This window comes from Oryzias melastigma, linkage group LG21 (genome assembly GCF_002922805.2).
Source record: "Oryzias melastigma strain HK-1 linkage group LG21, ASM292280v2, whole genome shotgun sequence".
In the NCBI taxonomy this organism is placed as follows: Eukaryota; Metazoa; Chordata; class Actinopteri; order Beloniformes; family Adrianichthyidae; genus Oryzias; species Oryzias melastigma.
The window spans coordinates 11,901,531-11,913,855 of record NC_050532.1 but is presented as its reverse complement, the minus strand read 5'-3'; the positions used below and the strand labels follow the sequence as shown (position 1 = coordinate 11,913,855).

The 12,325-nt window shown below is 37.6% G+C and overlaps 1 protein-coding gene across 6 annotated transcripts in view; it reads left to right on the top strand.

The window, feature by feature from the left end:
- The window catches only part of epha3 (eph receptor A3), a 92,261-nt gene that overhangs the window by 45,865 nt on the left and 34,071 nt on the right, over window positions 1–12,325 (top strand). For all 6 annotated transcript variants that reach the window (XM_024286640.2, XM_024286639.2, XM_024286638.2 and 3 more), the window contains 2 exons: window positions 8,181–8,336; window positions 9,873–10,220. In XM_024286640.2, coding sequence (XP_024142408.1) covers window positions 8,181–8,336; window positions 9,873–10,220 — 504 coding nt within the window. The remainder of the gene's footprint in view (window positions 1–8,180; window positions 8,337–9,872; window positions 10,221–12,325) is intronic.

The following is a 12,325-nucleotide window of genomic DNA, read 5'->3' as shown; positions in this document are numbered from 1 at the left end:
AAGTCACACCATGGTTCACGTTGAGCTGTTTGGTTTTTACAGGGTCTATACCATGCAAAATCAACTTTTTGAACCCTCAATTTTATTATATTGTTAGTTCCTCATTATAAGCAACCCCAAAACGCATTCTGAGCATCCCTCTGAAAACCTTTGTTATGAGCACCAGCCCCTCCCAACCCACAAGAACGAGGGGGCTCTCGAGCTGATGTCACAAGGTGAGGAAAAGCCTCTTTCAGCATGAGTCAGTGCTGCCAGAACCACAGCTCAGGCTAACACAAACATCCAATTTCTCCACTCAGCCAGCAGTGCTCAGCCATTAGCTTTGCCGCCTAGCTAGCAGTGCGCTGCCGCTAGCTTAGCCACTCAGCTAGCTTAGCCGCTAGACCCAGCCATCGCCACAACCAGTGTAGCAATGGCCAGGGCTACATCCATCTTTGTAAAAGTTTGGATGTTGTTTGTTTTTGTGAGTGAAATGTGGACACTATGCCGACATCATGATGACATCATTAAATGGGCAACACCCACAAGCAGCGAAAGGCGATCCCTCAGAGATTGAGGCATCAGGAAAAAACCTAATTAAAAAACTGATATTTCACAAATATTTTTTTTCTTTCTATGCCAAAAGTAATATATGATCAAATACATGGATATAGTTTACTCTGAAAGGCTTATAAAAAATCATGCTATAGGCCCTTCAAGGCAGTTGGGTGGTAAGGCTTGAATGAAATGTGAAATAAAAAAAATCTAAAAGGAAGAAGATTTTTTAAGGTGGACTAAAAGTACCATTGGGTGCTCTAAAGATTAACTTGGAATCATCTTGGTTGTTGTACATTAAATAAATACAATACGATAGACAGGAAGTGTTTGTTGCAAAGAGTGAAAAAACTAATAGGGAAGAAGTCGTGTTTGATTTTTGAAATAAAACACAGCTTATATAGGTTACTTGAAAGAAATGTTCCTCCACCCATACAATATATCTGCACTCCAGAGTGTCTCGGCTGCATATTGCTGTAGCACATCTGCTATCACTGCAACCGAGTTCTGCACATATATCAAGAATCTGACAGCAAAAAAAGAATGACATAAAGATAAAATAATCTTTTATATCTTTATCTTAGCCTTATTTATTCATATTATATTGGAAATTTGAATAAATACAGTTTTTCTTATTATGACTGCCAGCTCAGTCAGTTTTTTGGCTAACCATCAAAAAGGAACGATCACACCAGAAAGTATGTGATCTCTGTAAACACGACACATGTGATGCAGTCATTATGCATGCTCATTTATCCCGTTTTAATTTTTATTGGAAAACTTTAAAAAAAAACTGTTTTGTGTGAAATAATCCATAAATATGAGTTTTAAATTAGCTTCAGCTGTCTCCATGGGCCTCCCCTACTTGATGGATCGTCTGATGCTTCACCACAGCAACCCAGTAAACAGTGTATTTTAATGAGCATCAGCTGTGTTGACTCTGCTAATTTTCCCTTGAACTGCACAGAGCTTTTGTGCATTTTATAGCAGAGTGAATGAAAAAAAAAATCCATGCAGCCTGAACTGAAATATGGAAGTCAGTATTAGCTGCTATTAAAATGTCATATTGTGTAGTTAGCACTTTGTGGCCACCACTCCAATATTGTGTATTGTTATAACGCTCATGATTGCAATCACCAGCATCATTTTGGTTTCATGGAAGCAATTTAGGGTGAATTTGAGGAGGAACGCTGCATGGAACACATAGACCAAGGTGTTCATGGAAAACTGCACCACGATGCAATTCACATTAACTTGTGGAAGAATCATTTTTGGATAGTTTTAAAGAAAGAGAACTCTTTTCATCAACCATTAAAAATCAAACAAGATTGTTTCCTTGATTCTATTTCTTTCAACTTTAACCAACTCCCTTCTCTGTGCTTTTCATTGTTTAATCTTTTTTTTTTTTAATGTTCTATTTTTCCTTTATATCAAGAGACTTTATTAGTAAATCCATGCTGGAGCTGATCCTTGTTGTGTCACTAGGCTTGCAGAGTTACACAATTATTTACTCACTAATGGAAACTTTCCCTTACACAGAAAAACCTATTAGTGGTTGTGCTGTGAGGTGATTGGCAAAAGGTTCCTTAAAGGAGTGTACATTCATGAACAAACAAGCCCAAACTAACAAGTTTTAAGACATTGTGTCCTAGATACCAAACTCACAAATAAAACACAAAATTTGTTGTGCTTTTATGTTTTGTTTTTGTTGCTATAAGAGCTTCAAGTTATCACTTATCTAATAAAAATCTATAATTGTAACAGAACAGATAATTTAATATATTGTGTGTAATTTAACTTTTCACATTTTTGTTTTTTGCTGATTTTTCCACATGGAGACACACTGGACTGAGAATGTTTGGTGCAAACAGGCAGCAGAAGAATCTCTTTCCGTGGGTAAATATGAAGACGCTTGATAAATAGATTCTCTCTGGGTCATTAGCCTCGAGCACTCCCCTGTGCTGACCTTGCACTCATGAAAGCAAGCGCTCCATTTCAGTTTCCTCTGAAAACACAGCTTTGAACTGAGTGTCAGAATCACAGTCATTTTTGGGGGTTTGTGGGTTTGAGAGGTCTGAAGACCGAGGACGAAAATTATCTTAGAATTTTGTATGTAGTCTGGAAAGACATTTCTTTAAAAAAGATTAGTAAAAAATAATTAAACAAACTGTTTAAATATTTATGGCAGGAGTCTGTTTAAGGCAAGTTAACTAATGAGCTACAAAGACGCCACAAGTTAATACCATGAAAAAATTAAATAATCCCATTTACAATTCAAAGACATTTTTTCTTAGGTTTTATGCATGCGCATTTTTATTTTTTAGTAAACTGTGAAGAAAAGTCTGTTTTATCAAAAATTAAATATTTAAAATATATCCAGTCTTGTCTTAAATGTCTGTCAGTTAACTGGATAATCTTTAATTTGTTAAAGAAAACAAAAACAATTTACTTAAATCTGATTATTTCTAAAGAGATTATCAACATACCAATCAGACTTGGTCTAGTTAGAAGTAGATCAAACTATAAAGGACTTAAAAATCGTATTATTAGTTATAAGGATTACTGGCACTAGATATTTAAGAGGTTCTTTTGGGTAATACTGTATGGAATGTTGTTCATTACTTCAGCTCATGTTGTGTCAGCACATAACTCAATTAGTGCAGTCATCAACAATTCACCCTTTGAACGTTGAAAGCTCGTCACAGCTCTTTTTATGGGCAATTTTCTAAAACTTTTGCACTTTAGAAATAAGAGTTCGCCCAGACGTTTAATGGGTTCTCCAGTTATGTATACGTTTGGGTTCTGGACAATCTTGTGGGTTTTAAGTGAGCAGCTCTAATTCTGGGAAATATGAGTAAAATCTGAATGTATTTGCAGTTATTGTTATTAAAAAAATGACAAAAAGCTTGCATCTAAATGGCCCCAAAAGACAGTTTGATGACAATATTGGTTTCAAGAATGAAAAAAAAAAAAAAGTGACATTTTGCTTCAGGATGTCCTTGTACATTCAGTCTGTCAACACACATTTCTCCTTTGTGCGTTTGATGTTGTCATTATTTTTTTGTCACATGTCAGTCATATTCTAGTATAATAGAAGAGGCACACACGTTTATGTCGATGTGTTGAAACAAGACAGGTTGCTTATGCATGGGGCTTTTAATTTGACTGTGTACCGCATCAGACAGGGAAGAATTCCCTCCCGACTGTCTCATGGTTTCATTAAAGACTGGCCTGTTTCAGATTTAACAACTTGTTACTAGTTGGCGCTGAAGGGCATTTAAAGGCAGGCTCAGAATCTTTACTGTTGCCATGTTTCCAGAAACATTACAAGTGGCTCCGGATAAGACTGCCAGCCAAAAGCCTGAGCTGTCAAAGTAAATAAGATTTCCATTTCAAAGAGCGGCATTCCAATTAAGGAAATAAGGATCTAAAAACCATAAAAGGAAACTTTCAGTGGAGAAATGAAAGAGAGACGGCAGGATGTGTGAGGGTGGAGTAGGGAAAAGGGAAGACAAGGAGACAAAGTGAATGTCGTTGCAAACTTGTCAGGCAGACAGAGAAAAGGAGTGATGGAGGTAAGGGAACAGGAAATCGCTGGTTGGGCTGGCATTTATGTTCTCTTTGCAGGAGAAACGGAACCTCGAGTGTGAAAGAGATCAGGAGAATAAAACATCGACAGAGGCAAAAACAGGGATGAGGGTGAAGGGAAGAGGTACCTTCTCTACGTGACATCAATCAATTTCTCCTTAATGAGTGAAAGCAGAGGTCATTTGGACAGGGATCATGTGAGATACAACCTGCTGAGAGTATTCACATTTTTCCAATTAATACAGATTAGCCCTATACAAAATCTATTAGAACTTGTAATGAGATTATAATCCTGTACTAGTGGGATTATTAACCTGTAATAGAAAGATTAGGAGATTTTTTTCCTCTCTGACAGATTTTGGACATTAGAGTTACAAACCTAGAGCAAACTGGAACAAATTAAAAAAGGCAAAGCATCTTTACGTGAGATTAGACCTTTACATGTCACAAGCAGCACTAACTCATGTGACCACTGAAGCATCCCTCAGTCATGTTAATTATTGATGGGGGTGTCCCATGACCTGCAGTATTGATTGGGCATGCTGCAGCCGCCGCTACTTTTCAACAGGAATACATTGTGACTGCTGCTTGTGTACACGTGTGCGCGGTTCTGTTGGTGCATGTCAGTGAGTCATCTTTTTGGTGATGATGCAGTTACTTTAGCTGCAGCGGACTGAGCCATGGCATGGAGAAACTAAAACATGAAATTATATTCAGGGCACATTTTTATTGCTTGACAAATGGATATTTAAATTCCGTGTATCAGTAATGTGCAAAGACAGTTGAACTTACATGAATATATTGGTGTATTTTCCCATCCCTATTGCACATATTGCATCTGCCCATTTAAGTCCCTATAGCAACAGTTAATGGGTGCACACTGTCTTATCTTTTAATTAATCACATATACTCTAATGCTGGAGAGGGGCAGACTGCATACGCACACCCACATACACACACATGCTACTGCAAATGCTATCATACACTTGACTCATGGCCTTGTGTTCTCTGATGTCACTTCAGCTCATCTCAGTTCTCTTCTGGATGAGGAGTTAACGTCCTGCGAGCCAAATCTGATTTTACCATCAGTCCTTGTCAGATCTGCTTTTTATTCCGGCAGACCCTCAGAGTGCACAAGCGGGGCCATTATTGTCTTTTTCCACCGGTTATAAAGATAGTTTAAAGTTGGTGTCTACAAAATAAAACACATCACTACACTTTCCTATGAAAACCTTATACATTAAACACAGCTTTGGCTATTGGCTTTCACTGTGGATTTGAGATTTATGTGATCTTGAGTCAGATGGATTCTGCATCTGTTTTATTCATTGGGATTTTTTTTAGCTTATAGATAACATTTTGGTATCTTTTCTTAAATTATTGAGGTGTTTATTTGGCTTATAAATGTATTTAAATATACCTAAACTTGAGGCCCTCCCCCAACTGAAGTAGACTTTTTGTAATGCAAAAGATTTGCAGTTTTCTTTTTTTAATTTAATAAATAATCTCATATTGCTGTAAGTTTGATTCCCTTTCTCTTAATCTTCACTGCCTTAAAAAATTATCACAGTTTTCCTGTCAGTAAAAACAAATTGTTTTTCCCCATTAATCTTTAGACAGACCCTTTCTAAAACTTCAAATTCAATGTAAAAACTGCATTTTAATAGTTATATTTGGCAAGCATTTACAGTATAAAAAGGCACATCTAATCAATAATGCTACTAGTTTGAATTTTATAGGATGCAGTTAATGAAAATAAAATGGTTTAGTAAAGTAAATAAAATGGTTTTAAAACTGTTTTCCTGAGCTTCTAAAATTCACTTTTACTTATTTAGTTTACATACCATCTGAGTAAGGGAAAAACTAGCTGAAAAGTTTTGCTCTGCAGGTAGCAGGAACATTTTTAGGCCAAAACTGCTTTTTTATTTTGAGATACAAACAACTTTGTTTTTTTAATATTCAAAAGTCTAAAAACACATTTTACTCCTCCGATATTTGCCAGAAAGTAGCTTCATCAGAAATGATCTGATGAGAATGAGACAAAGGTTGTCTGTGATAATATGAATCACGTGTCATTTTTTTCATTTCACCCTTTATCTCTTTGAGATTCTTCTTTATTCACTTGGCGTTGCTGTAGAAGCCCAGTAACTACCTTGCTGTTCTGCTGCCTGAATGACTGGGGACGCTGGCTGTCGGCTCTAATTTCCTGGTGGGCCTTCTAGCTGTGGTTTTGTGTGCGTCAGCAACTGTTGTTTTAGTCGTTTCATCCATTAGATCCTACTGAGCTACTTAGCTCCTCCACATTCTATTACTCTCACACAGTGTGGCACAAATGTGCTCACATATACAGTGCTCACGAAGCGGGCAGCCTATGCATTTAGTGTGGCGTGGGGACCTTGGCGTGGCGGTGTCAGTGATGGATACGGCAGTCGTATCAGCAGTGTTGGCTTTTGCAGAATTGTCCTGTCTACCACTGGGATCTGTCAGGCCTGTTGTGCTGAGCCCACACATTCTGCTGGCTTGCTGCTTGCTATTTTGTTCACAGAGTGTGAGTGTTTGTCAGAGCGATATTATTTGTCCAACAGTGTCATGTTACTGTCACATGGACATTGTGGTGTTTTTTTTCTTCTTTTTTTATAAATCATCTGTTGCATTAAATTGAATGTATAGCTCTAAAAGCAGCTGGTTTCTAAAGCATGAAAAACAAAAGTTTTAACATTTTTTTTAATGTTCAACACATAAAAAAAATCATTTTTGATTTAGGAAAATCAAATCAAACTTATAAGTAGGTACCTCAATGAAAACATTGTATAGATCAGTGGTCCCCAACCCCAAGCTGGTCTGTAGGAAAGTTGGTACCGTGCACAACCTAGTTTTTAAAAAAAAAAAATTATTTTATTCATGATCGGATTCTGAAGGAAGTTTTATTTTGAAAAACCACTGGATTCTCTCCACTTTATCCCACTCATTCTTGACTCATGCCATAAATATATCTGCTACTTTCTTAAAGGAGCAGCTTTAGTATATTTGGTGAGTTATTTTTTACAGAAAAAAAGTCAGTGAGGAAAAAAAGAAGAGCCTTCAAAATAAAAGAAATCTGCATTTAACTGACAAAAACCAATAGACTTGTCCCCACACACCATAAAGCATAATATTCAGCAACCGACTATCTAGTGTTACCAGGATACTGCTAATAAAGTTGCTCAAATCATGTTTATTTTTATATTTAGAAAATATCAGTTTTAGTGACTATCTATCTTTTTATATGTATCTGTTCACCTTAAAATCAGATGAGAAGGAAGTGTGATAGATATTATAAAAGTTTGTGTACAAATAGAGTTTAAACCAGTTGCGGATATTTTACAGAGGATAATGATAAACTTCACCCTCAAAAGTAAAAAGAAAAAAAAAGGACACTCACTTCATTCTTGTACAGGCCGGTCTGTGAACATATTGTCTGACAATAAACCTGAAAAAGGTTAAGGATCACTGCTATAGATGACAGGAGTATCTATTTAAAACTGTAGGTTTGAATCTTATTTTTTTGTCTTTGATCTTTTATCCTACATTCACACATTATTCTACATACAATGTACAGTGAGGAAGTGTCAGCCTACTTACACAGATTGCAACAGATTTGTGTTGAGTAGGAGTTAAAAGAGCTGCTGTGTGCAGATTTATTACTAGAGATATTTAAAGAGAACATCCCTTTTATCTGAGGGGACACTTTGCATTATTCATGTTGTTCCTTCTGAGAGCTGGAGATAGAAGAAAATAGAGGCCAAGACGCTTTAGAGAATTATTGTTTCACAGGCAGTCAGTGGACGCCCGTTACATTAGCGGCAGATTTACACTCGGGGCCTTTTTCCCACACTTTTTGTGTTTGTTTGTTTGTGTGTTTGTGCGGGGAGAAAGGAGGGCTAAATGCTCGCTTTCTGTCACTCTCTCCCAGCATTGTAACAGGTGACCAGAGGAAGAATGAAGCCATTATGAAGCTGTCTGTGCTCTGCTGCTGCGTGATACTCATGAAACTGTCTGGGGTGCTCCTTTGTTTGCAGCATGCCGGGCAGGATTCTACAAATCTGGCTTCGGCAACACGGAGTGTTCAAAGTGCCCGCCTCACAGCTTCTCACACCATGAGGGGTCGCTGCACTGCGTCTGTGAGAAGAACTACTTTCGGGCAGAAGGAGACCCCGCCTCCATGTCCTGTACCAGTAAGTGCCTGTTATTCGGGTTCAAATTTTGGACAGATGGAGACATATAAGAATATTTGCATCCCAATTAAGGTGCAACTTCTGTGTGCATGAACAACGCTCAATCTTTCTCTTAAAACCTATAAAATAATGCACCAAAGGAAGAAAAAAACCACAAATTCATCTGTCCAACACCTTTTCCTCTCCTTTCCATAAGCCTCCATGTGATGCAAATGGCTTGCAGATGCAGGTGCCTCCTACAAGCATTCCAAAATGTGTTGACTCTAAAACTATAAATCACTGCATTCCCTGATGTCAGATTATGGATGCATCCGTTACAAATGGGGCCGTGCGGAGAACAGTAGAAATATAAATCAAGGCCTACAGCCATGGACAGAATTCTAATTAGAAAGACAGTCATGCATGGTCCCTGTTGTGATTATCTCAACCTCATCTTGTCAGCTACGCAGATTTCTCCTCACGAGGACAGGCTCAGCAACGCCAATGCTGAAAATGAATAGATGAGTTGTTAGCTGATAATGATCATGATTACCTCACCTTTTTTCCACCTGCTTGCATCTTGACAGGGAGGATTTCGAGCTGACTGAGGACATTTAAGATATTGTCCAATCAAAAAAGTCTAATAATAATCCAAATATTTATTCGGACTTCAAATCAATAAAAAAGTTTTATATTTTTTAGTCAATGATGTTTCAATTAGGGGTTTACAAACTGACAAAAAATTTTCTCCCAAAATATTATTTTTTTCATTTTTCTGACAAATTCTTCCTCGCAAATAAAACAGTGACATTTAAAGAGTTGATACATCAGCCAAGCATAACTTTCAGTATGGAAAATTGGCTACAGAATTGGTGTTTACTGGAAGTAATGCATCAGTTTTATATGTCAATATATACATACATACACACACACATATATATATATATATATATATATTTCTGCTCTTTCATATCAACTTTGATCTGAAAATCTGGATCTTCTGGTGTTTTATCTGGAAAATTGTTTTAACTTTAATGTGCCAGTATATGACCCAGATTTTATCTGAAGGTTTTTACATGCCGACTTGCTTTAACTGAAGGAATACATCTAAAAAAAAAATCTTTTAACTTGAGTCCAAATAAGTTTTGATATTCTTACTTATGCAGAAACACAAGGAAAGGAAAAATTGGACCTGCTTTTAGATGTTTTTTATGTCTTTATATCACCTACTAGCTTAGTACTATCAATGGTACCTTTGAAGTACTTTATAAAACTTTATCGAGTTAAATTCAATAATATATGTGAATCAATGACTACTTCAATTGTTTTTTTTTTACATTTTTAGTCTGTTTTTTGTTTTTTTCAGTGCCCACTCTTCTATATGTTACAGAACTTTACATAAACTATTGTGCTTTAGGATTTTAAAGGATGTACAAATTCTTGGTGTTTGAAAGTATTTTATAACTGATAAATACCTGATGCACCCACAACAGTTTGCAAGAACTTAAAATTTTAAAAGCATGAGTCTTTTTTTTAATCTTCTCCCCTGTTCACCAGGACCTCCGTCAGCCCCCCGTAACGTGATCTCCTCCATCAACGAAACATCCGTTATCCTGGAGTGGAGTTGGCCCGACGACACCGGGGGACGGCGGGATATCACCTTCGCCGTCCTCTGCAAACGCTGCCGTGGCGTGGCCGCCGACGGGAGCCAGCGCTGTGAGCCCTGCAGAAGCAACGTCCGCTTTGTGCCCAGAGCCACCGGCCTCTACAACACCACAGTGACGGTCACAGACCTGCTGGCCCACACCAACTACACTTTTGAGATCGAGGGGCAGAACGGCGTATCCTCTCTAGCACCTCAGATGAGGCAGTATGCTGCCGTCACCATCACCACCAACCAAGCAGGTGAGAAGTCACAACACATGTCTGCATGTGGGTGGATCTCAACAGGTTTTTAGGTTCATTTTTTACTTTATTCAGCTAGACTTAGAGTTCAAACTCTGATGAGTCATGCCTATGCTTATTTCTAACTAGTACACTTTTATTTCTAAATAGGAGGTTCCAAAAAAGCATGTTTAAATTTAAATATAAACAGTGTGAATTTAACAGTGTTATATCAGCCTAACACCATAATTTATGCTTTTCCTGCTCTATTTATTCCTCTCTATCTACATAATCTAATCATAAAATCCTCCAGTATATATTTTATACGCCTCAACCATATGTAGTCCAGCCATCAGCCCACAGACATTTACAAGCTGATCCCAGGCCGCTGTTCACTTCTTTAACGACTAGGATCGTATGACGCTGAAGAAAAATATATCTTCCACTTTTAACAAACTGTCTCTATATGAGGATGAGCTCCTAAAACTTCCATCAATCCTGTTATTTAGATATCTCCTCTCACCTTCAAGTCTTAAAGTATTATTGTCCAAAAGGAAATATTGTGGTGAAATTCCAGGAATAAAGTAAATCCAGCTCCAGTGGAAAGTGCCAAACCTCAGAAATCTCTGACTGGAGAAAGGAATGTATGAAGGTCTAACTGTAGTGGAGTCTTCAATATTTTGTGAGCGATGTTAAACATTTTTCACCTCCGCATTTCTTTGCTTTTCTTTGTCACAACACAAAATCTTGTTTCCTCCAATCTGTCTGTTTCCACAGCCAAATCACTTCTCTCCTCATATTTATGTGTCGTTGTGTTCCTCCTTGTTGTTTTTACCTCCAAGCCTTGATTTAGCACCTGGAAGGCTGTTTTCCCCTCAGTGAACAGATGGGATTTTTTTTTTCCTCGTAAGTTGTCATCTCGCAAGGTCAGGCTCCATCACTTGGATGGTTATAGGCAGATGGCAAAAGCTGTGAATTTAAAGTCAGTGGTCAGAGGAAGACGAGCGCCGTGGCGGGGAAAATGCATTGAGGCGCAGCACTTCAAAGCAATTGCTTGTTTTGATGTCTTCCTCCTTTGATGAACAAAATCACCTTTTTCAGGACATCGATTCATGTTCTCCATTTCAACCGTACCAAAATTGTGTTAAACAACAAGGAAACTTACTGTTAACTCAAGGAAATCAAGCGTCTCTATGCTGTTTGTGGGATTCAAACCTGCATGGCAAAAGGTCAACCTTATGTCATACTTATTTTTGGAGGTGTTTTAATTTAAAATGACTTATTTGAAATACTACATAAGTACTTAAAAGTGCTCAAGAGGACCTGTCTGCAGACATCAGTGTCCAGAAACAAATGTCTTCCACTGGAACCCCAAATATATATATATATATATATAAACTGCCAACCTAAGCAGTAAAATAATACAGATTTTTTTTTTTCTGTATTAACCTTTAAAGACTAACTAAACACACAAAAATAAAAATTTTTCTTGGCTGTTGACCTCTATAAATGGGGCTTTCAAAGTGCTGTCCTTACCACATTTCTTAATTTAAAATAAACTTGTTTAATTCTTGAAATTATGGTCTAAAACCTACCATGTTCAAATGACATATCACAGTTTAATTTTGTGATTGGTCAACTGGTGTAAGCCCCACCTCATTTCAGAAGTTTCACATCATCAAGCTCTGCAGCTCCACTATGCCCCGCCCATCTTTGATTCTGTAACATCAGGTTGTTATCAGGTTAGCTTTAGCTTGTTAGCTTTGTGTTAGCATAGCCATTAATTGTCAAAAATCTACTGGCTAGCACAATTTTCCAGTGGACTTGGAAGTTAGGCTACAATGGTTCAGTGCAATTGGCATTGAATCCAGTGAAGTCCGTCCTGGTGATTGATTTACAATGAACGTTTCATTCGGGACTTTTTGCTTAATAAGCTAGGCTTTATTAGCTATGATGCTAGTGTCATTACCACTCAGACACGGGACCCCTTTGGTCTGGACCATGAGCACTTGCCTCGGGAGAAGGTGGAGGACAAAAGTCCACAGAAAGTTCTGCGGGGATACTGGCACCAATTCGCTCTTTATTAGTCTCCATGTGGAAGACACAGAGTGACTTCGTTACTTCAA